Source organism: Mitosporidium daphniae, assembly GCF_000760515.2.
Source record: "Mitosporidium daphniae strain UGP3 chromosome Unknown contig-6, whole genome shotgun sequence".
In the NCBI taxonomy this organism is placed as follows: domain Eukaryota; kingdom Fungi; phylum Microsporidia; genus Mitosporidium; species Mitosporidium daphniae.
This window is the reverse complement of record NW_013546154.1, coordinates 34,382-56,995: the sequence shown is the minus strand read 5'-3', so window position 1 is coordinate 56,995 and position 22,614 is coordinate 34,382. Positions and strand designations below refer to the sequence as shown.

General features: G+C 44.4%; 16 protein-coding genes across 16 annotated transcripts; 10 read left to right on the top strand and 6 right to left on the bottom strand.

Moving 5' to 3' along the window:
- Positions 1-251: 251 nt before the first annotated feature.
- On the top strand, positions 252-2,886 carry DI09_6p360 (DNA topoisomerase III alpha; the record flags this gene model as incomplete). The annotated part of the gene is made up of 6 exons (XM_013381425.1): positions 252-371; positions 400-945; positions 982-1,185; positions 1,219-1,510; positions 1,549-1,743; positions 2,138-2,886. 6 exons carry the CDS (start codon positions 252-254, stop codon positions 2,884-2,886), a joined length of 2,106 nt encoding a protein of 701 aa, XP_013236879.1.
- Positions 2,887-2,962: 76 nt separating this feature from the next.
- DI09_6p350 (uncharacterized protein) lies at positions 2,963-5,370 on the bottom strand (the record flags this gene model as incomplete). Its single annotated transcript, XM_013381424.1, has 4 exons — positions 2,963-3,095; positions 3,136-3,331; positions 3,683-4,774; positions 4,842-5,370. The coding sequence occupies 4 exons, from the start codon at positions 5,368-5,370 to the stop codon at positions 2,963-2,965; spliced, it is 1,950 nt and encodes a 649-aa protein (XP_013236878.1).
- Positions 5,371-5,598: 228 nt separating this feature from the next.
- DI09_6p340 (regulatory subunit of cAMP-dependent protein kinase) lies at positions 5,599-6,786 on the top strand (the record flags this gene model as incomplete). Its single annotated transcript, XM_013381423.1, is given in 3 exon segments — positions 5,599-5,604; positions 5,621-6,064; positions 6,097-6,786. The coding sequence occupies 3 exon segments, from the start codon at positions 5,599-5,601 to the stop codon at positions 6,784-6,786; spliced, it is 1,140 nt and encodes a 379-aa protein (XP_013236877.1).
- Positions 6,787-6,952: 166 nt separating this feature from the next.
- Positions 6,953-7,684, bottom strand: DI09_6p330 (uncharacterized protein; the record flags this gene model as incomplete). Its single annotated transcript, XM_013381422.1, is given in 3 exon segments — positions 6,953-7,201; positions 7,219-7,378; positions 7,404-7,684. The coding sequence occupies 3 exon segments, from the start codon at positions 7,682-7,684 to the stop codon at positions 6,953-6,955; spliced, it is 690 nt and encodes a 229-aa protein (XP_013236876.1).
- Positions 7,685-8,055: 371 nt separating this feature from the next.
- Positions 8,056-8,457, top strand: DI09_6p320 (uncharacterized protein; the record flags this gene model as incomplete). Its single annotated transcript, XM_013381421.1, has 1 exon — positions 8,056-8,457. The coding sequence occupies one exon, from the start codon at positions 8,056-8,058 to the stop codon at positions 8,455-8,457; it is 402 nt and encodes a 133-aa protein (XP_013236875.1).
- Positions 8,458-8,747: 290 nt separating this feature from the next.
- DI09_6p310 (uncharacterized protein) lies at positions 8,748-8,993 on the top strand (the record flags this gene model as incomplete). The annotated part of the gene is made up of 1 exon (XM_013381420.1): positions 8,748-8,993. One exon carries the CDS (start codon positions 8,748-8,750, stop codon positions 8,991-8,993), a length of 246 nt encoding a protein of 81 aa, XP_013236874.1.
- A 505-nt stretch (positions 8,994-9,498) lies between these two features.
- On the top strand, positions 9,499-10,332 carry DI09_6p300 (ribose-5-phosphate isomerase; the record flags this gene model as incomplete). The annotated part of the gene is made up of 2 exons (XM_013381419.1): positions 9,499-9,918; positions 9,976-10,332. 2 exons carry the CDS (start codon positions 9,499-9,501, stop codon positions 10,330-10,332), a joined length of 777 nt encoding a protein of 258 aa, XP_013236873.1.
- A 533-nt stretch (positions 10,333-10,865) lies between these two features.
- Positions 10,866-12,577, top strand: DI09_6p290 (uncharacterized protein; the record flags this gene model as incomplete). The annotated part of the gene is made up of 5 exons (XM_013381418.1): positions 10,866-11,163; positions 11,226-11,552; positions 11,600-11,739; positions 11,779-12,098; positions 12,268-12,577. 5 exons carry the CDS (start codon positions 10,866-10,868, stop codon positions 12,575-12,577), a joined length of 1,395 nt encoding a protein of 464 aa, XP_013236872.1.
- A 920-nt stretch (positions 12,578-13,497) lies between these two features.
- DI09_6p280 (uncharacterized protein) lies at positions 13,498-14,661 on the bottom strand (the record flags this gene model as incomplete). The annotated part of the gene is made up of 4 exons (XM_013381417.1): positions 13,498-14,216; positions 14,277-14,388; positions 14,415-14,539; positions 14,604-14,661. The coding sequence occupies 4 exons, from the start codon at positions 14,659-14,661 to the stop codon at positions 13,498-13,500; spliced, it is 1,014 nt and encodes a 337-aa protein (XP_013236871.1).
- A 458-nt stretch (positions 14,662-15,119) lies between these two features.
- Positions 15,120-16,592, bottom strand: DI09_6p270 (uncharacterized protein; the record flags this gene model as incomplete). Its single annotated transcript, XM_013381416.1, has 5 exons — positions 15,120-15,384; positions 15,416-15,741; positions 15,768-15,844; positions 15,941-16,490; positions 16,518-16,592. The coding sequence occupies 5 exons, from the start codon at positions 16,590-16,592 to the stop codon at positions 15,120-15,122; spliced, it is 1,293 nt and encodes a 430-aa protein (XP_013236870.1).
- A 50-nt stretch (positions 16,593-16,642) lies between these two features.
- On the top strand, positions 16,643-17,138 carry DI09_6p260 (uncharacterized protein; the record flags this gene model as incomplete). The annotated part of the gene is made up of 2 exons (XM_013381415.1): positions 16,643-16,741; positions 16,905-17,138. The coding sequence occupies 2 exons, from the start codon at positions 16,643-16,645 to the stop codon at positions 17,136-17,138; spliced, it is 333 nt and encodes a 110-aa protein (XP_013236869.1).
- A 126-nt stretch (positions 17,139-17,264) lies between these two features.
- DI09_6p250 (uncharacterized protein) lies at positions 17,265-19,016 on the bottom strand (the record flags this gene model as incomplete). Its single annotated transcript, XM_013381414.1, has 3 exons — positions 17,265-17,613; positions 17,742-17,894; positions 18,898-19,016. The coding sequence occupies 3 exons, from the start codon at positions 19,014-19,016 to the stop codon at positions 17,265-17,267; spliced, it is 621 nt and encodes a 206-aa protein (XP_013236868.1).
- Positions 19,017-19,201: 185 nt separating this feature from the next.
- On the bottom strand, positions 19,202-20,042 carry DI09_6p240 (uncharacterized protein; the record flags this gene model as incomplete). Its single annotated transcript, XM_013381413.1, has 2 exons — positions 19,202-19,638; positions 19,859-20,042. 2 exons carry the CDS (start codon positions 20,040-20,042, stop codon positions 19,202-19,204), a joined length of 621 nt encoding a protein of 206 aa, XP_013236867.1.
- Positions 20,043-20,065: 23 nt separating this feature from the next.
- DI09_6p230 (N2,N2-dimethylguanosine tRNA methyltransferase) lies at positions 20,066-21,276 on the top strand (the record flags this gene model as incomplete). The annotated part of the gene is made up of 4 exons (XM_013381412.1): positions 20,066-20,491; positions 20,532-20,741; positions 20,771-20,919; positions 20,946-21,276. 4 exons carry the CDS (start codon positions 20,066-20,068, stop codon positions 21,274-21,276), a joined length of 1,116 nt encoding a protein of 371 aa, XP_013236866.1.
- An 11-nt stretch (positions 21,277-21,287) lies between these two features.
- On the top strand, positions 21,288-21,492 carry DI09_6p220 (uncharacterized protein; the record flags this gene model as incomplete). The annotated part of the gene is made up of 2 exons (XM_013381411.1): positions 21,288-21,334; positions 21,360-21,492. The coding sequence occupies 2 exons, from the start codon at positions 21,288-21,290 to the stop codon at positions 21,490-21,492; spliced, it is 180 nt and encodes a 59-aa protein (XP_013236865.1).
- A 282-nt stretch (positions 21,493-21,774) lies between these two features.
- On the top strand, positions 21,775-22,344 carry DI09_6p210 (uncharacterized protein; the record flags this gene model as incomplete). Its single annotated transcript, XM_013381410.1, has 1 exon — positions 21,775-22,344. The coding sequence occupies one exon, from the start codon at positions 21,775-21,777 to the stop codon at positions 22,342-22,344; it is 570 nt and encodes a 189-aa protein (XP_013236864.1).
- Positions 22,345-22,614: the final 270 nt, after the last annotated feature.

Below are 22,614 nucleotides of genomic sequence, written 5' to 3'. Positions count from 1 at the left end.
CAGGAAATTGCAAAACCAATTTTTTGGCTTCATTGCGCGTGGAGAAAATTTTCATTTTACATGAGAAGACGAGTGCTTAACGTTGCAGAAAAACCGGCCATGGCGAAATCTATAGCTTTTATCCTATCCAAGGGGCAGCTGAATAGGGTATTTTGGTTTCCACTACTCTGCAGAGACCCGGAATAAACAAGTATTGTTGTGTATATGACTTTGAATATCACAATGTCGAGGGTGCTGCAGCAGACATGATAATGACATCCGTTCTTGGCCACATTGAGAGCCTCGATTTTTCTGAAGATTATTCAAATTGGCAAAAAGTGGATCCATTGCAACTTCTTTACGCCCCGCTTTTATCCAAGTACGATTCCAAGGTACAGGCACTTGGCATATTTAATGTAGAACAACAAGGGCATTTTTAAGACGCTGGAGCGAGAGGCTCGCAATTGTGATGTGTTGATCCTTTGGACCGACTGTGATCGGGAGGGAGAGGCCATAGGCTCTAGTATTGCCAAGATCTGTCTTCAAGTCAACACACATCTTTGCGTCAAGCGAGCAAGATATTCTTCGGTCACTGCAAAAGACATTTACTATTCAATGTCAAGATTGACAGAGCTGGACTATAACCAGGCCAAAGCTGTCGAGGTCCGACAAGAAATCGACCTCAGAACTGGATGCGCATTCACCAGATTTCTGACTCTTGCATATCAAAGGACAAATTCAAAAACCATTATCAGTTATGGGCCTTGCCAGTTCCCCACTTTGGGATTTGTTGTCGAGCAATATTGGCGAAGAAAAAATTTCATTTCAGAGCCCTTTTGGGCTATCAAGCTCGAAATCGAAAAGGCTACCCAGACCGTTCATCTGGCATGGGGGCGGAGTCGATTGTTTGACCCACTTATTGCCACGTTGATTCTCGAGCGATTGCTGCAATCGCCATTGGCCACTGTTACTAGCTACGCTGAAAGCCCTACAACGAAATAGTATTGCATACTTTTCTTTCCCGTTAGCAAGCCATATCCGCTGACAACGATTGCTTTACAAAAATTTGCATCAAGCTACTTGAAAATCTCATCCCACAAGCTGATGAAGGTGGGAGACTTGTTTGTTTATTTAGATTGCCGAATCGTTATACAACCGGGGATTCATCAGCTATCCAAGAACGGAGACCGAAGTATTTCCAGCCTCGTTTGATTTTAAGCCCCTCATTGTGCAGCAAAGCAATCATCCAAAATGGGGCCCTTTTGCTGCAAGGTATTGTCGATTGGTCCTTTTGGTAGGCTTATTGCAGAGCAAAGCGAATTATTCCAGCCTCCAAGAAAAGGAAAAAAAGATGACCAGGCACATCCACCCATTCATCCCACAAAGCCCGGGATCGAGTTGGAAGGGGAAGAATTCAAAATTTACGAGTACATCACGAGAAGATTTCTGGCCTGCTGTTCAAAGGATGCCGTTGGATTTAAAGCCTCTGCCACATTGACAATTCGAGATGAAGAGTCATTCCATTGCGAAGGTATAATATATCGCATGCTTTTCTCCTTCTTCCTCCAGGCTCATATCCGACAGAACTAAATTATCTTGAGGTTTATCAGCCATATGAGACTTGGAGTGCAGTTACACTCCCAAAGTTTACGCTGAACGAAAAGATCATGCCAAAGGAATTGAAAATTGACGCTGGAAGGACAACAGCTCCGCTGCTGCTATCCGAATCGGATCTGATTGCAACTATGGATCGGAATGGAATTGGTAGGTTCTTTGAGCTTGATACTAGGAACTGACGCAACAATTCATGACCATATAAACACCGTCATCACACGAGGCTATGTTAGGAGGACAAAGGATCGCAGACTTGAACCATCGCCCCTTGGCATTGCTTTAATAGCCGGCTTTGACTCGATCGGATTTTCAATGTCGCTATCCAAGCCTATGCTCAGAAGACAAGTATCGGGGTTTTTGACATTTTTAGCTGGAAGAAGATCTTAATGCCGTATGCATGGGCCAGTTGGAGAAAACATTTGTGCTACAAAACTACATCAAAGCGTTTGTCGATGCTTACAAGCTTATGATTTCGTCAAAACATCTCCTCGATAATGTATGGCGAATGTGGAGTTTATTTAGGCATTTTCAAACATGTGCGCAGAGGCAGATTCTGTTGGCTGGCAACAAGATGCGCCCAGTGAGCAGTCCGGCACTTTCATTTCGCGCGAAAATGAAGATGATGAATATCGAAACACCACCAGCGACCATGATGACTTTGACGAGCATGGCAAAAAGAGAAAACCCTGCAAACCGCCAAAAGCCAAGTCGAAAAAAGCAACCAAGACATCTAGCCCCACCAGTGGGTACAGCGACAATGTTGAAGATGCTAACGCTGTCCATTTGTGCAATTGCAACCTTCCCGTTGTTAAAAGGAAGGTGAGCAAGAGTGGGCCAAATACCGGCCGATTCTTTTATGTCTGCTCGCTTAAAGAGGGCTCCAGTTGCGGGGCTTTCTTATGGGCAGATGATGTTGAAAACACCGTAAACGCTCCCAGACAAACTCGTGGTGGTTCCTTAGATTTGCATGCAAATCAAACCAGGTTCAAAGGCGCAAATGGCGCAAAAAGGCCAAGAGATCAATCTTGTGCGTCTGCAGACCTATCTGACCCCACATTAAAGTGCAATTGTGGCCTGATTGCAAAGGTTTCTAACGTCAAAGGCGGCCCCAATGTTGGAAGGCCCTATGCCACTTGTGTGAAAGCATCTTCTACTCGCTGTAAATACTATGTTTGGCTTGATGATCACGATCATGCCGATGATCGCGCAAATGGCAGCAGTGGTGGTGACCATCGACGAAAGGGAAGCACGTCAAATACCTCCTTTTCAAATTATTTTCCAAGCGATTGCTAGCTTGCATGGCGGTAAAATTTAATTTCATTCAAGCTATGCTTCAAATTAACGCTGTATCTGAAAAAACAGATGTGCATCAACTGTGGAAGGCAACGCAATGCCATGCAGAGTCCCTGGCGAGCAACACCTTGCCAGATGCCATCCTAATATTGCAACACCAAAACGCGCCCATCGGGCCTGACTTGTTGGTGTCTCCGTCCATCGGCATTCTGAAAAAAATCAGAATCATTCAAAAGCTAGGCTCCATACAAGACCTGTTCACGTCCGTCTCTCTTTTCGTGTGCAATTGCAACATAGCGTGTGTGATAAACTTGGCCTCCTTTTCGGAGGTAATACCGCCAAGTGACTTGCCCCTGTTTATGGCCTGGATATGCTCTATAAATACGGAGGGCATTGTTATGGCGTTTGATCATCAATGGGACACTATTAGCTATCTGAAGGACCACTATGCACTGTCATTGATATAGTTTTTACAGATGAAATATCTCCGGATTACGAAGAACTTATTCATAAGCCGAATAAGCTCTAGATACACAGGACATTTTGTTCTCCGTCCAGAATGGGAAACCCGGGCAAAACATGAACACCCAAATTATGGTTCATTCTGGACAAAAGTTTTTAAATTTTGGCTAAACTTGATGGTTGTTATTGAATTGGAAATTAAATTCAATTGTGGTACACGTGTGTGTGTACATGCATGCATAGGGTCAACTGACTGGTGCTGGGCTGTCACTGCAGTCGGTGTTATATACATAAATTTATTCGAACCCATGTTTGATCGTTTAGCATCGCCCACTTGCCCCCCTCATTGGATGTGATGATCCGAAGCGTGCTGCTGGTCTGATTGGTACCCCAGACGCAAACAAAAGCCAAATTACCAAGCCAAATAAATACACCGCGGCGCAGCTCCCAAACACCAAGCCCCATGCCGTGAGACACATGGGAGGGGCATTGAATGGAGACGGGGATCCAACATGTAAATCATTCCAAATCTTTTCAGAAGCAGATCCACAATTTCCTTTCTGCAGGATCCACCCGGCCATAATTGAGGATAGAAATCCCGGCAGTGTTCCGATGGAATTACCAATCGAGGCAACTATGGCGGGTGACTTGGGAAACAAATCCATCGGATTAGGCGCATAGGCGGCCTGGGCAAATCCGGTCGCAGCAATGCTTATGACAAGTACAGTTGCTATACTGTTGCGATCTTGAAATATGCCGGCTCCAATGGCAGGCAACAATAAGATTGAAGGAAGCAATCCGATGAAAACGCCCAATTTTCTAGTGAACGTGGGGCTGTATCTTTTCTTTGACATAAGCGAAGCGGAAAGCCGCCCACCAACAAGAATGCTTGCATATAGCCCAATGTACGCGGTGACGGTGATTTTTCCGGACGTTCCAGCGGAAAACCCGAGAATGGTGGCCAAGTATTTGGGCAAATATGCGACAAGTAAATAAAAGGACCAATTATAGCAGAAAAACAGCACAAAATAAGCCCACACCGACAGATGGAAAAAGAAATCATACCAAGGGGGCTTTTGAATGATAAATGAGGATGTTCCTGACGTTATCCAAGGCGAAAGCGAATCTTTGGTTGTCATGCCTGAGGAGTATTCGATAGGCGATATTTCTTGTAAATCGCCAACATTGCCGCCGCCTTGTGTCTCATCGTTGACGGGGGAGCTGCAAATTAGGATTGAAGATGTGGTCGAGGGCATTGGGATTGTCGGCTTGCTCTTGATCAAGTAAACCCAAAAAAGCGACCAAACAAATCCAAGAACGCCGATTAAATAAAAGGGCACTCTCCAGCCTAGACGCGTCGCCAGCAGCGGATAGCCACCCTGAGCTACGGCAGTCCCCAAATGCTGTCCCGAAATCACAAACGCCACTGCGATTGATCTGTGTTTCGGCTCGACCCAACAAGATAGTAAATGAAGGCAGGAAGGATAAAATACCTATCTTTAAATTAAGAGATCCTCTTACACCTTGGACAAAGCCGGTAAGCATTCTTACGGCAATAAATAAACGGACATTGCTTGAGGCCGCTGGCACCAGGGTGTTTAGAACGGAAGATCCCAGAATCCCACAAAGGATGACGTATTTTGAGCCAAATATTTGACTAACCCACCCCCCTGGTATTTGGGTGATCAAATATCCGTAATAAAACGCAGCAAATATGTGTCCCTGGATGGCCTCCTCCCATCCATAGTGAATCGACATCGGTATCATGGCCTGGGATAGACAGATCCGAATGATATAAGCAACAAACAGCCCTAGAAAGCACAGAAAGATCACCACATTCTTTTGAGGGATCAAGGCTATTCCAAATGGCAGGCGAAAATACTCCGTCATATAATAGCCATCTTCGGCGCTTCTTGGGACCTCTTCCAGAACAACAGGGCTCAGAATTTGATTGGCATACTTTGAAGCTGGAGGTGAATATTGGCGTTCAACCTTGATGGGCATCACGTTGGAGGAGAACATTGGCGCAGCGTGTATTTTGACACGGGAAAAATTGCCACCCAAAACCAGCGCTAAACGCTAATGCAACTTACAGGCGGCACAATCAATTTTGGATTGTATACACAGATGATCAAATTTAATCAAAATCATTTTTTAGGGTTGCAATGGATAACACATATGAAGCATTTGAGTCTGATCTGAAGATCTTTTTTGAGGCAAGTTACACCAATTTTTCCCTGCCTAGGCATCATGCGAGTACATTTACAGAAAGCTTGCTTTGCACCCAGATCTTAGGAACACCAGCAGGCTTTTGGCACTATCTGCTTGTATATATGCGCTAAGTAAGGAGAAGCACGATCTGCCCGAAAAAGAAAGCCTGATCGCCGAATTGGAAAGCCAAAATGCCCTATTCTCCAACCTGACCATTGCTGGCCATGCTTCGGCGGTTCAGAGAAATTTCGGCGCCTCTTTTACACCCGAATATGTATGTCCACCACCGACCGAAAAAATTTCCAGCCTCATTTCTTTGCGACGAGGGTCGGTATCGGCAGAATGTGTTCCATACCCGGACGGCGTAAATGCAAACTATGCCCTTGAAGAAGAGCCGCCAAAACAGCACTATCCCAAATCAGAATCATCTTGTAAACTAATTAAAGAAGCCATTTCGTCAAATATCCTGTTCAAGGAACTGGACAAGAACCAACTGACCGACATTGTACGTGATCGATTTTTAGCTGATTCCTTTAGATCTCATGTATGTTTGAACGGCCTACAAAGGCAGATGATGTCATCATAAGGCAGGGCGATTCGGGCGATTTCTTTTATGTGATCGAAGACGGGGTGTTTGACATCGTTGTCAATGGCGAAAAATATGAAACCATAAGCACCGGGGCCTCTTTTGGTGAGCTGGCCCTTCTTTACAACAGCCCACGCGCTGCAACGGTCATTTGCAGCAGTGAATCCGGCTCTCTTTGGGCAATTGACAGATTGACATTCAGGAAAATCGTCATCAACCACAACTACAATCGACGAAAGAGATATGAATCGTTTCTGAAAAACATTCCTCTGTTTTCTACGCTGTCCCAGCTTGAGTTGTCTAAGCTTTCTGATTGCATCAAGGAAATTTCATACGAAAAGGACCAGGTTGTAATAAGGGAAGGTGATATTGGCGATTCTTTTTACATTGTCTCCCAGGGCAATGCAAATGTTTGCATCAATGGAAAGCAGGAGAAATCGCTCGTCATTGGAGACTATTTTGGCGAAATGTCGCTGATAACCAAACAGCCACGCGCGGCAACCGTGATAGCGCAAAGCAACCCGCTTTCGGTGCTGCGAATTGAAGTCGATGCCTTTAATCGGCTGCTGGGCCCTTTGCTTGTGCTGATGAAGCGAAACATGATGCTATACAACAAGTACAATATGGTTGGGCTCCAATAAGGCCATCATGAGCACTCAAAATTTGGCAACAATTTATTGCCGTACAAATAAAGTTGTCAGCTACTTCTGTGTAATAGTCGATCCACTAGACCCTGCAGGATTGCTTTCAGTTCTGCTGGCAAGTGGCTGTTCTCCAATATCACACCGGACAGCTTGGATTTCCGACTTAAACATTCTCGCTCATAGATGGCGGGAATATCCAGCCTTTTGTAGTATGAACGCACGGTTTCAACGCCAGATTCTTTTCCATAATTCTCCTAAAGAGAGTAAAACACCAACGAACCTTTAAAACATCACAGGCATCGCCGTCTATTGATAAGGCAGTGAGCACACACCAAGAGCATTTGAAGTCCTGGATGTCGGTGCCAATTTTACCCGTTATCGATGGATCTCCAAAGCAATCCAAGTAATCGTCCTAGCAGTTTAAAATACCCACCGTAGGTGTACTTGAATTTGAAACAATTCGCCCAGCCCCAAAAGAATCGGCATCAAATGCGCGTCATCGATATCGATTCCCTTCAAAATGAGAGCAGACTTGACGGGAAGATAAAATGTGTAAAAGCCGGTTTTATACACAACGATTTGCTGATACCTAAAGCTTAACACAGCAGCCAAACCTCTCAAAGCTCATTTGGGGAGATTTCAACGATTCGCACTTCATATCCAAAGCCTGTCCTAGAGAGGTTCTTAGGATCACATCCCTAAATAGGGAGAACAGCCCGATATGCGTATGGGGTCTATCTTGAAAGTGCATTTTGAGAAGCAAGAATAAAAAAGACTCCAACAGAATAGAGTCGTTTATTGCAGATAATCCAACCTTTTTGTACCAGCACAACTTGTTTCTGCGAAGGCAGGATTCGTCCATAATGTCATCGGCGACCAAAAAAAACGTTTGCATCTACATATTTAATGGGCAAATGCTACAATTTCGATTGCCCAGCCCACAACCCAGACATCTTCAACCGAAATCGGGAAACACGAATCAGCAGCATGGAGATTCTCAAATACCGAAATACACAGCTTTGCGCGGATCATCTTGCCGCCCTCGATATTATATTCCAGCATCTACAAATAGGAGGATAGGGAATACAGAAAAAATGCTATCTATCAATGATGGCGGGAGAGCTGGAGTGTAGCCGCAGAGATGTTCTCGCAACTTTGCGACCAACTTGGGATAAATGGAAACGTATGTTTGCTGAAGAGAAGAATCCGAAAGCATTGGTGTAAGCCCTGCGGTTAAACTAAATTAAAGGCGTCAATTTTTTAAAAATGAGGGCCTCCCTGCTTGGCCGCTTCGCATCTACCAGAGCCATGGTCACATATGAGCGGGCAGCAGAAGACACGCTTCAAAGTCTCTTTGACGCCTTTGATACCAAGATTGTTGGCCGTGTTCCTTCATACGATAGCGTGGATGCTACACTTTCCAGCGGCGTTTTAACTCTCAAATGTGGCACCTCCAATACCATTGTCATCAATAAGCAGCCGCCAAACTTGCAACTTTGGTTCTCCTCTCCAATTTCGGGGCCTAGAAGATTCAACTGGAATCCATCGGATCCAATCCGAGGATGGAGATGCCATAGAGACTCCTCCGTGTGTCTTTTTGCGCTATTAGAGTCCGACCTTTCCAGATTATTTAAAGAACCAATCAAATTGTACGGGGCAAGCAGTTGATTTCGCCGCATAGCTTATCCGTAGTTTTTATGGATCTCCAACACATCAAACGCCTTCAGATTTCCAAATGGAGCGAAGTAGTATTATGGGCATTGCTATTTCCATTATTAAAGAAAATTAAAGTGAACAGTTGTATTTGAGATCGGATTTGCCCGTTTCCCCGCCGTAGCTATCGTAAATGACCTCCCAGTTTTTAGATGTCCATTTTGGCAGGCTCACTTTGCGATTTGAGGTTGATATAGCAGGTGGCTTCCGATAGCGTATCCCATGTCTACAGGTCAGTTAGTAGTATGGCGGTGCCTTTTGCCATTTCTTCTGAAAGGCAACAATATGCTCCCCTTTGGATGCAAGCTCCTGCTGCACCTTCGAGATGCTCTGTAGCAACTCTTCGTTTTGCTGATTTAGCTAGCAAACGCGTAAATAATAAAGCACATACATCTCGAATCGTCAAGTCCAGGTTTTCTATTTCAGACACATGGTGTGCTACATTGACGGCCCGTTGGATTTCCTCTGCTGTTTCTTGCTTCCTAAAATGAAACCAAGTTTGCTCACAATATGCTTCGAAGCCGGATTAAGAAATTGAGTTGGTTGTTTCTTCTTGTCCTTAACTCATCATCTAATATATTTTCTGTTGATGAAGGAAATGGCGGTACTTCAAACGATGGATCAAGAAGTTCGGAATGGTCAATGACAGCATCTAGGACGGAGAGCGCATCTTCAACCTGATTCTTCACCATTGTTTCGTTCCACATGCTCTATACAAATGTCAGGCCCAAAATGGCCTACCGTAAGTTTGTCGGAAAGAATTGTCCTCGCTCGAACATGGGCCTCTTCAAGCACACTACTATCCACAGAGGGAGACGTCAGCGATTCTGGAAATATTTCCTTGATATTTTCAAAACTAGAATAAAATGCAGAGCTAAAACCTGAATTTTTCGATGATGCTTAGCTTGGCCTTGTCAAAGGCATCCGTCAAGGCTTGATTTCTTGCAGAACTGGGAGACAACATTGGACGAAATTTTATTTCAAATTAAAATTTAAATGTCCAGCCAAGTGGCCAAAAGTCGAGACAATGCTGTTGAGGCGATTCTTCCGCAAATCATCGAAACAATCGAAAAGGCAATTAGTCTAAATGGGTCTGCTTGGCTTGGAATCGGAACTGGAACCACGATTTCTGTTTTTATGGAAAAACTAAAGGCCCGGCTTAAAAGCGACCTTGCAAAGAATTGCTTTGCCGTTTCAACCTCTTTCCAATCCCAACAGCTGATCATCAGCTCGGGAATGACCCTGGCCGCTCTTTCGCAGGCCCCTAATGCTGAGCTAGACATTGCCATCGATGGTGCTGATGAAGTTGATTCTTCTGGGTCTTTTATAATTAAAGGTGGCGGCGGTGCTCATTTGCTGGAGAAAATTGTAGCTCTTTCTGCAAAACTGTTCATTGTAATCGTTGATTCTGATAAGGTTGGGAAGCTAAACTGCCTCGGTCATAAGGTAGATATCTTTTGGTGTTCAGTGTAGTGGAGAAAAGGCATCCCGTTGGCAATTGTTCCAGAAGCATATCCTTTGGTGAAAAAGGAGTGTGAGAAGATGAATTTTGCCCTCGTTCTTCGAAATGGATCCGGCAAAATTGGGCCCGTCATTTCCGATCAAGGGCATATCGTTGCTGATTTACAGCCGCCCTCTTCAAGCGATGGAGTTTTCTGCGGTTTGATGGATATTGAACGGAGGCTCTCTTCGATCACTGGGGTGGTCGAGCATGGGCTTTTTTGCAAAATTGCCCATTTAGTTGTAGTCGGCTCAGAAACCGGATTTTACATTTTAAAGCACGCCCAAGTTCAACCTTTTATTGGAGTCGCAACAGATTGCGGTTTATAAATATTAAAGTTAGTGCAGATGTCAAAAAGGTGAGCATCCCGATGAACATAAAGATCGATCGCAAATTGATGATTTCGAATTTTAAGGGGGGCCGGGAAGGCGTCTCACACGGCCGAAAGCCGTTAGTGACATTTTTAGGGGTTAGGATATAGCCCTTGGATATCCTAACTAATGGTTGTGACACGTTAGAGCTTTTGATTTCGGTATTGACGCGTGAGAGTTCCGATAAGGTCGAGAATAGCCAATGGACGTCCTGATAAATGCCATGATAAACGACAATCAGAATGGGAATAAGAAGCACAAGGAAAAACGCAATGGAGAACTTCATTTAAGTACAGCAGAATGTGATGTCAAATTTATCAACGACAGTGCTGTAAATCACAAGATGTCAAATAATTAGATGACTAACCGAGTAAAGAAAGATCAAAGGCGTGCTGGCAATGTCAAATGCTCCTCTCAATTTTCAAGGCCCACACAAATGGCGTGCTTTTAATTGATTTTTTGAGGCAAAATTTTCAATTTGCAAATTTTTCATGTCCAGTGTCGGCGGAATTCTACGTACATTTGACGACCTTTATGAATTGAGACGCTTGCAAAGTTTCGATGAGTTTATCAGAGGCACCGTCATATCAACATATTCGCTAAAGGGCGGCATATGTCGAGTTCTTCTTGAGGATGATTCTGCATCCGGTCTGGAAAGGTCGGTCATTACGTATTCTCCTTTCGATTCTTTTTCTGAAAAGAGACGTCTTTTCGTGACCCTTGCTTCGGAGGTTGCAAATCTTTTGTCCATTCCATCACGACATGTATGCACCCGAGTTGGATTACCTCGTAGGACAAAGTCATTATAAGTGGCCCTGTTTCGATCGAAAATTGCATGATCACTCACCAAGACGATATGCATCCCCATTTGGTAGTTAATTGGAGTGGGATGATTCCATTTTCGATCCGGCTTATTTTATATGCGAAATCGCTACAAGAGGCTATCCATCTGCAATTAGTTTCGCCCTCGTTGGGCACCAAGATAATCAATCCCGTTTCCAGAATCTGCCGGGTATCTGCAGAAGCATCGGCCAATAATCCCCTTTTGTCTTTTAAGGCCGAAGTAAAGGACGATTTTCCGGCAAAAACAGATCGCCACTGCTATCCCCAGCTTGCGACAATTATGTCGAATACAGTGGTAGATTTGCTTGGTCTTGTGGTGGAATGGATTGAGCCTCGTACGTGTCAAGGAAAAGGTTGGCGTTTTTGTGCCATTGACCATTAGATTTATTTATGAAGTTGCTGATGGTCGACCATTCGCTAGAAAATTCATCCCCATTCGTGGTTAATTTATTTCTGAAAAGCCATATGGACTTTCCACAAATAGCGTCTGCTGGAGAGGCAATCCGTCTGCATCGAGTCAAGGTAAGCCCCGCTTGGCTATTCTAGATACAGGGATACAAGGGCGAGTTAATGGGAATCAATACCAAAGGGTTCTCGTTTGTTGTGATCACAAGGGACCGGGAGCCTCGCCCTTCAGTAAGCAGACACGCCTCAACTAGCCCGCTTGTGAGCTCGGACTCTAATCGGATAGCTTCTTTGTACAGCTGGTGGTCCAAGCTTTGTAAGAACGACATCAGGCCCACATGGGCTTCTCTCTGTGGACCCGATTCACCCACAAGAGCAGAAACGCTCCCTATGCCAACATTCACTCAAAATGGCCATTCTCATGCGTTTGCTCCCAATTTTAAGAAACTGCGCGAAGTCAAAGATATCAGAGCTGGGTGTTACTTTGATCTCGTGGCAGAGGTATAGATGCCAGTTCTAAGCGTTAGGTGATACACATTTGCAACACCCAAGAGGCAGAAAATCCTGAAATGATGATGACCGTCGTGTTGGGTGATTACACCGCAAATGAGCGGCTAAGGTTGGCATTTCCTTGCTTATGTGAAGGACAATTGTTGCTGAAGGAGCCGATTCTCTTGGTCATCAGCAGAACGTGGTCGCTGATAAGCTTCTTTGTACGTTTTGGGATGAACATGTACCGATTGCAAAAGAGATTTTACATGTTGGGCGAATCGCCTACTTCAAAAATCTTCATGCCCGCCCGATTTGTCCTGGAAGTGACTCGGAGGAAATTATTGCCGTCATGCACGGCTGCGGACTCCCTGCATCCCATTCGATTATCCCAATCGATAGTCCCGCTGGTGTCTCTTTTTGTCAGCCATTGTTGAGGTTTTCTTTTTTTCGTAATCAAGTGTAGGCGGAGAGAGCATTCTGGGGTTAGCAGGTTGCTTATGATTGAGCCGCCGAGCGTTACAAGATTCCAATATGCTGAAATGCCATTTTCAGATCTTTCTAGCATTATCTTGTCGACAGATGTATTTCGTATTTTAACGGCATAGATTCCTGCCATATACAGGGCCAGGGTAAAGATGGTGGGATTTTTCCCTTCAAATGTGCCCGAGCTTTGTCGCCGTTATTGCAAACATTGCAAATTTTCATGGCCATCTGAAGCATCTGCATGTCCAACTTGCAGTGCACAGGGTGTGTGGACGTTCTTTTTTGGCGTCATCGTGCAGCAGCCCTCCCTTTCCACATGTCGCCTTCCCCTCCTTTGCTATGGCGAGGATGCAGTATGTTGATGCAAATCAGATGATGATTATAGGAGCGGTTATTTGGGAAGCCCGGGAATTTCAATACCAGTTGTGTCGAGAGGCTTGAGTTTACCCACAGGCTGGCCACTTTGCTATCCGAAGTAGATGGTTCTTGTGGCCCTGTTTTAGACCTGGGGCTTCGGATTTACAGGCGGAATCATGCGAAAGCCAGAAATTGCGTTGGGGTGGAGTCCAATGTTGATCAGCTTGCAGGGACCAGATATTCGCTGCTAAAAACAGACTTTCTTTTGTAAATTTGGGGGGTTTTCCCAGATTCCTCTCGCCGGAGGCACCACAGAATCAAAATTTCGCTTGAAAGATTTGAGGGTGGCGAGACTGTATTGTCCCTCTCCCCTGCTATTTCAGGTTAGCGCGTGGCACATTTCATGTCGGTGTACATGCTTGCATGTCCTATGGACCCGCACTTGTGCTGAAAATCAAATAAATCGAATTTATTACTTGGATGTGAAAATGGACACGAACAGATTATGGGTTTGGGTTGGCATGGGCGAGCCCCCTTTGGTAACTACCATTTGGATTCAAATGCATTTAATGCTAGAGAAAATCCAAGGAAGGTTACCGCGTTTGTTGGAATGGCCCTCAATAGCGTTACATTGAGCCCGCAAAATAGGGATGCAATCCCTGTCTGTCTGCACATGGCTTTATATGTTTGGATTATGCCTGTTGTCTTCACATCGAGCGGGGTGGATTGGATTCTAGTTTTGATAACATCAAAAGGGTATGTGACAAGCCAACTTAGCACGCCGCTGGCAGCCCCAGCAAACAGTGTCAGCAAAAGCGGTGGGAAGTTATATTCGCTCGAGTTTGGCTTCTCAACAATGGATGGACATGTTATAATTGGGGAGTACGTGTGAGAGCCATATTGCTCCACGTACGTTTCAAATTTTGTATACAAGTCTTGATTCTTCGACATGCCATCGGCAGAAGACCCACCATGCAGCATGATTGCTTCATACGCAAGGAAATAAGTACCAAAGCTAGGTGTATCTCTTATGATGGTAGCTAATAGGCCCCTGCATGGGCCAGAGATGCCCCAGCGTCTATAGGCCTCTCGAAGGATCGAAAATGTGCCTGGAAGCTTCGATTGAGCAGAAGAGCGCACTCCTATCGAAGATTGCTGCTGGAGGCATTTTGCTAGCTCAAAAGGGCCCGTAATGAAAGAATTGGCAAATCCTGAACATGCACCGGCAACAAAAAACGGCAACAGTGAATTGTGATGCCCTACTAGGAACGTTAAGACCCAAATGTACTTACTAATTCGCTAAGAACAAACGTAGCCCTTACCATGGGCGGCCTGGATTGAATTAAGAATCGTGCCATATACACCAAAAACAAAGGCATTAACCAGCCCAACACCGATCATCGGAGGAATGATTCCTTTAAAGAGTCCTCGGATCTAAATAAATCAGGGTGGCTATCCACCTTTTCCTCCTTTACGATTTTGAGAAATGTTCGCATCGACCCGCCGTAGAGATCGTTTCCAATGTTGTTTTGCATGCGTACCTTAACTGTATCGAATGGATGCCCAATGGCAAGTCCAGCGACGCCTGGCCATCATAAATATAAAATTGAGCGTACCTCCGATTGAGCCGGCAAAAAAATGCCTGATACCATTGGCCACTCGCTCATCTACAAGGAAAATGTTTTCCGCTAGAGGACCTTCCGACATTTTTTAGCTAATATTTTCTCATTAAATTTAATTATTTGGACGATTCATCATCACCATCAAAAAGATGATTAATGCCTGATTTCTCGACAATCTTTAAAGGCAGTCCCGTGGACATTGGCTTATTAAAACTTATATCCACATTTTGCATCGCGATTGGGCTCACCAAAGTTAATAAATCTCAATCGCGATTAGGCCCACCAATCAATAATTTTGGCACCCAAAAACGGACATCAAATGAACTCATCATTTGGATGTTTAACAATGTGATGAGAATTCTCAACACTATGGTGCAAGTTTACTCTCCTTCAAGCACCACCCCCAACCCTAAATTTAGATGTCAAATTTAGATTTCCAATTTGGCTGTCAAATTTACATTTCCAATTTGGTAACCGTATAATGCGCCAGCGACAAAATTATATGGTGATGATAATCACTAACGAGTAATTGCGTGTAAAATTTTAATCAATAATTGTGTAAAAGATTAAAAAAGAAAAAAATAAGCCAAAGGCCAAAAGTATAAACACAATAGGGGTGGTGATGTAGCGATCCTTTTCATGATGCCCATTGGCGACCATTGTGCTAATGTGATTGGCGGTCGGTGTTGGGGGATTTTGTGTCGAATATTCGGTAGACCCGCACTTTGAATCTTCCGAGGCCTGAATGTTTCCCTTCATTAGCTCAAAATTGCTTTTCCGACATCTGGGGCATTTCCATTTTGCGGATCTAAACCCAATCAGTGACGTCGAGTGCTCACTCTTTGGCAAGGTCCCGCGTAATGTGGTCAGGAGTGGTTATGCTCCCAATGGACCCGTCGTTCTTGGTTGGCAACATCGATGTGAGAGCAATTAGCGCCGTCCTGACGCCCCATGCTGGCTGCCAGTTTTCCGGATGATACCCAGAAATTGACAAACAAATATTAGTGTTCGTCTCGAAGCGCCCATTTGGCGTGAGGAAGCTAAACGATGGCGGCTTGAATGGATATTCTGCCGGAAACACAATCCTTCCGTGATAAAGCCCCCCTTGATATATGGTGTCTATCGGACGAGATATGACAAAGTGCCAGTCGAAAACATCATTTTCCTAAACTTAGCAGAGGAGCACTCTACGGAGGCTGGAAAGGCGACAAACCCTTCTGCTTCTGAATTTGAAATGGTCGAAAATTCCTTTAGCAACCTTTTTACGGCTAAGCAATAAAAAGCATCAATAATCCAAACCAGGGTTCCTCGAGTTCATGGCAAATATAAAATTTAAGCAAATTTAATTCTTTTGTCGGGTCTACAAAGTTTAAAAGAAATTTTTGGTCTTTCCCCATTGTTGTCCTCCTCGGGTTGGCTGGCTTTGATCCCAATTATGGATGGTGAAAGTGGTTGTTCTTTTGCTTCTCCAGTTGGAGTAGTATTGTACAAACGTGCCTGTGTGATAGCAAGATGCTCCAGGCCGGTGCCCTCTTTGTGCGGCTGAGATATCTTTGCACGCATTCGTTCACAAACGGACGAAATATCTGATAAAGTGGAAATGTAAATTTTAGGATCGCAGCCATTTTCTTGGGAAGCCACCTCTTCGGCCTTGATCAGTTTTGATCTGTCTAGGTGCCATATGAATTCAGAGAGTGATTTCCACTTGGTGCTGTTCATGTGAATGTGGTTTCTATCTGAAATGTAGCTCTGATATACGATGTTAGCTAATACCCGTTTACCACCGCCCCACTGGGAATTTAGAATGGAAATGAATGCTTTCTGGAATGCCCCACTGTATGCCTCTAAAAATGCCTTTGGATCGGCATCATATGCCTCTTGTTTCCTCCTGTGTGTGATTGAAAAGAGATGGCACTAAATTGCTAGAAAATGGTATGGTACCTTCAGTCCATTTTCGTCGCTACATTGCCTTTGGCAAAGCTGGCAATAGTGCTTCAAACGGCTAAGCCTAGCCATTTCAAACAAAAATTAAATTTATTAACTTTTAATCGCCCACTTTCCCTCAAATGATGGCCAAACGTGATTTTCCTACTGGAGGGTTTTTGGCAGAGCCTGTGCTTTCCCCAACCTCAAGTGGTGCTCAGAACGGATCTCCATTCTCAAAGGTAAAACACATGCCATTTATTGCAGCGCGCTAACTTATCCAATCCCACCCTCCGACACTTAACGCTCAGGCAACTTGCCTTGAGCGAGCAGCCATCGGCGGAGGCCCCCTTTATGGTTGATGGATGCGAAGTCAGCCAAGTAGGTTAACCGTTTTTTACAAAGATGCTTACCTGCGGCTGCGTTAGGAGGATTCTCAGACAGCCATCAAGCTTTATCCTTACCATTGAGGATGGGACGGGATCAATAGAGGCTAGGAAATGGTTTGATGCATCTTCATCTTCTGGATTTCTTTCTTCCAATAACGAATATGCCGCCGACAACGGCGACACCCAAGAAAGCGACCCGTCTGCATTTCCAGACGATCCAAATGTCGCCGTCCTTTCATCGGTCAAGTAGGAACTAACGGTTGCTTTTCTGACTGTAGGGAGGGATCTTGGGTGCGGATTATCGGTAATTTGCGATCGTTTGCAAACAAAAAGTCCATCAATGTGTACGACCTCTCCATTATTACGGACTACAACTTTATAATTTACCACATGTCCAGCTGCTTATTTGGACATTTATACTACACCAAGGTACCGGTTGTTCCATTCCAAGTGCATAGCAATTGCCTTGTTCAGAAAAAACATCGTCGGCTTGCATTGTAAAAAGCAATGCAGGATATGAGTCGTATGGGACGCAATATTCGATGCCGGCCTCTAGTTCGTTCGGGTCGGAGATGAATCCGCAACAGCAATTGGTGCTCAATATGTTCAATGGGTGTGTTGCAAATGAAGGGCTTAATATCGATACCGTTTGCAAGCAACTCCGAACCAGGATGCCCGAAACGGAAACCCGGTCCATAATCGACTGGCTGATTGAAGAGGGGCACCTGTATTCCACAATTGATTGTAATCACGCGAAAAGTACTGCCGGATAATATGGGGCCGTCCAAATGTACTTGGATAAATAAATACCAAATCCATAGAAAACTTGAGCCTTGTAAGTTTGTTGACATACGAATGAGCAATGGGTACACCAAAAGCATTGATGGAAATGCTTTCCATTGACCAAGTCTTATCTGGCAGGCTGCTCCTAAAATGGCGTATCATAAGCCCAGGAGCGATAGCCTTTGGCCAGCATTTCAAAAGAACTGTGCATGTGCATATCCATCTAATTATCGAGCATCTTTAAGAAAGGCATCTAAAATTCCGATTGACCCTTACAATAACCATTTCTGGTAAGCCAATAACGGAGAAAGGTAATTTTATCAAACAAAAGGCGAAAAGCCGTACAAAATGTCAAAAATTAAAGCGGGCAGAGCTTTTAGAGGAGATTAGCTGGAGCAAACTAAACTGCACCACACTAACAATGATCGGAATTTTCTATTCATGGAGACGTTGATTTTTTTACTCGTGCTTCGACGATCGACGGGATGAATGTGCCTTGCATCCAAATTTTACAAAAAACTGGAGCAGAATCTATCTGCATTTAGGGGCGGAATGCCACCAAAGGTGGTCAATTCTGTCAAAAATACAACCCAAAATTCAGATACATGCTGGGTCGTCATAAACAACATCAGGGTATCTCGAATTGCCTGTACTAAATTTACGTTGCTTTTCTTTCCTCTATTTTGACTTACCCTCCAGATGTGGAGGTTGTCATGAAGACGCTGAATGAATCTAGAACATTTGAAAGTAAATCCCGATTTGTGGGGATTGGAAATTTTGTGCATATGATAAAGATTATGGAATTGCCAAAATGGAGGTTTTCTAGAACCGGCCACTTTGGCCCAATGTACGAAAAGCTACCAATCTTTGGAAAGAATCAATTTGCAAGTGTTTTGGCGACATTTTAATGTCATCTCATTTGCATTTAGGCGCGTCATGTATTCCAAGAAAAATCAATTGGAGGGCAGAGTGTCCACAGTTGTTTTGAGGGACTTTTCTAGTGGCCGTGCTTATAAACCATTTTCACCGCATTATTCTTTTTTCCTCGTGAAAGGCTTTTTGTTTATGTCTCAAAATCGATGATTGTGATCCAAAGTTTCCGGATATTGTCGGTGTCAGCACGATGCATGCAAATCCCCGAAAATGACCATGGTCAGCCACGGTTCATACCATTAGGGCATCAATTAAACAATAAGATGATGATTGACATTGATGGAAATACTTACTTTGGGCACTTTTCGATCCATCTCTGATTTGGGGTTGATTTGGCGGCATCTGGACACATTTGATAGCATTTGGACACATTTGATAGCATTTGGACACATTTGACAGCATCTGGGGACATTTGACGGCGTTTATATGATAACCGCTAAAACATGGGAGCATTATGTTGCCGTAAATGGATCCTTTTAGCTTTGAAGAAAAGCTTAAATGTGTCACAAAAAACTGCGCAGAGACGCTACATGCCCCGTATTCTGGAAGCCGGTGCGGTGCATTTGCGCTTTTAGTGGAATAAAATTTCAATGTAATTTAATGGAACAAAAACATTCTGGTCTCGTCGCAGATGGTCTTCATCAAATGGTCTTGTAAAAGCAGGGAAAGGTCTTTTGAGGTATCATTGCTTTCTATAAGGTTTCTGCCCTTGGCATCGCTTTTCAGGTCTAAAACTACCAGCCTCAACAACGACAGAGATAAAGTCCCATCTGAGATCAAGACAGAGAGTCGATGGGGTGTGCCCACGGCAATACGAACCTCATTACCACTCAAATATGCCTTTTGCTCGTCGACTGAAAAATGCTTTGCAAAAAGTTTTCCTATTTTACACAACAGGCCAAAAGATTGGCATTCGTTTTTGATTAGTTCGACGGCCCGGATCGCAGACATGCACACAATTATCACAACGGGAGAGCGGTACACCGGCGGCGATCCCGTATTTTTTGCCAGAGCAGATTTCCAGTCAGGCACGCCTAATACGTGGGATTACATGTTGAATTTTTACCCTTCTTAATGGCATGTTCCAAAGAGGTGCCTTCTGAATGGAGCACATGAGCTGTGTTAACCAACAGATTGGTGGTGGGATTGGTTTTCTTTAACAATAAATTGACCTTTTCAACATCGTTGTTGTTGTTGCAGATCGGATGTGGCACGAATACCTTTTGACCCTTTTTCTAGAAATAAGAACTGCACTTTCCACCTTTTTTATATTTGCCAAATGCTCTGATCTAGATTTTCGCTTTTTTCCAGAGCATTCATTGGGATGATAAAAATCATCATTTTCTAGAGAATCGACAGAGCCAATTTGGCTCGTGTTTTGATGGTGCGGCGCCGACGGTGTTTCGGCACATGATAGGGAACCGGTGTTTTTTGGCATTTTTTAAAAAAATTAATTTACGCATGCCATCTGGTACCGAGTGTTCTCTCGATGCTCCCAACGGATATAAAATCATCCAGGAGGGAATCTCGTCGATCCTGGTTCCCGATAACCGGTCGGTATTTTACAATCCTGTCCAGGAATTCAACAGGGATCTTTCGATGCTAATTGCACATCTTTTTTCAAAACTTTTTTCAAAGGAACGAGATGAACGGGCCAAGGCAAAACCGTCCGCAGCGCGGGGTTCTTCTGCTAGCACATTCAAAATTCTTGATGCTCTCACAGCCAGTGGATTTAGAGCCATCAGATATGCCCATCAGGTTCCCCTTGCATCGCAGATCATTTCCAATGACCTTGATCACGGCGTCAGGGAAACCATTTCTGCAAACATTGCCCACAATGCAATTAAAGAGGACCTGATAAAAATCAACATCCAAGATGCAAAGTACGTTATATTCGCTCCCCTTTAGCTCGTTTATGTATCAAGAGGCCGGAAAACAAAGCTTTTTCGACTTGATTGATGTTGATCCGTATGGATCGGCATCTCCGTTTTTGGATGCTGCCGTACAAGCAGTATCTTCGGGCGGTCTTCTGGCAATCACTAGCACCGACATGGCGGTTCTTTGTGGAGTGCACCCCGGCACGTGCTTTGCCAAATATCAAGGCGTTCCATTGCACTCGGACTATTCGCAAGAAATGGTAAGACCCAAATTCCCGATAATCAAAAGGCCATTCGTCTGCTTCTCAATGCAGTTGAGACGGCCGCCAACAGATATGGGAGGTATATTGAGCCGCTGGTTTCGGTCAAAATTGACTTTTATGTTCGTATTTTTGTCCGTGTCCATAAGGGGCCCCTTGAGGTCAAGAAATCGGTCAAGTTAGGCCTTTGGTTCATTTGTGTAGGAAACGAGCTCTGGTTCTTGCTTGCCCTGCATGTCGTACCTTTTTCGCACAGCCCATTGGTGCCATTGTTGCTAACGACAAGTATGCCTACTCCCCTCTTGCCGTGTCGTGCTGTTCAATTTGCTCTTCTACAAAACTGCAGGTTGCCGGTCCCATTTGGAGTGCCAACCTGCATTCGAAGGAGTTTGTTTTGAGCCTTCAGGAATTCTTGTCGTCCTCAACCGACTTTATCCTTGGCACAAGGCCTAGGATTTGCGGATTCTTATCTCTTTTGTCGGAGGTTGCGTGTCTTTTGCCTAACGATAGGAAATTAATTCGATTCTCTACATGACCATCCCGCATATGTCGAAAATCTTGCACACTTCGACGCCTCGGCTTGTCAGCGTCAAGTTAGACCTCGTTTTTTAATGCCAGATCTGCTTTATTGAATGCTGGGTATCAGGTTTCAATTAGCCACTGTGACCCTTTGGGCATCAAGACGGATGCCCCAATTACGTTTCTTTGGGACATCATGAAAGAATGGGTATGTGCCACCAGCATACATTGACTTACTGTTTTCAGGTTAAATCGCAGCCCATTGCCACCAAGAAGCCAAAAACCGAAGTCCGCGAAGATACGGCCGAAAAAATCATGTCCATTGGCATCGCAAGGTACCGCGATTGGCATCTTTTCCTATTTAGTTTGATTGACTTTGGTGTGCATCCCAACGCGGTATCCCAATCCGTCAGCCAAGGATTGGTGAGGTTCCACGCACCGCCGCCAAATTGGGGCCCCTTGCCTAGAGCCCGCGCCTCCAGTTAAATTAATAAATAAAATTAACTTTTTACCAATGAGCAACGCTGCACTCTGCTTACTGAAAGAGGCAAGGTGCTCATCCTATTTGGACAGCCAATTCAACTACAAAAGCCTATCGATCGCCTTGTCAGACATGGCCGATTTATTTTCCAAAGCACAGGGCATTGTCATGAAATCAACGATGGGCGATCAAGACGAATCGATGGGCGAATCGGAAAGAAACCTGCTGCTTATTTATCACACAACCATATTGAGAATTCAACGCATCTTAACTGCATCCCTGGTCAAGCACATGCAGCAGTTGATGGGTCTCTCGAAGCACTATACTCCTGCCGATTCGAAAGAAGTCGAATTGATCAAATCGTACGAGAATTCCCTTGGTACTATTAAGGGCCTATTTCCATCGCTGGATTTGTTTGTCCAAGGCTGCAGCATTACCGACGGGCCCAGGAAGCTTTTTTCGCTCGTTCGCGTGGTCGAAGATTGCGGCGTCATTCAGACGGAGCGCGGATTTCTAACGCTCGATGCAGATACCCTTCATTTTGTGCGTGCAGATGATGTGCGGCATTTAATGTTGCAGCGGAAGCTTGTTTTTGTAGATTGAATTGCCATTGCGTGCGTTCCGTTTTGGGAGTGTTTACTAAATAAATTCCACTTTAATTTTTTTTTTAATGCTTTTTGATGCTTGTTTTTTCAAATTTATCGAAAATTTTAACGCGCTTCTCGACGTTGAGGTTCAGAAGAAAGCCGAGCCAAGAGGAAAGCTCGACAATCAAGCATCTTCAAACGCAAAAGAAAACAGCCTATTTTTCTTTTAAACTATCGCATCGGATCAATGCCCTCTTTAAGAAGCGAAAGATTTCTGCCGCATTAG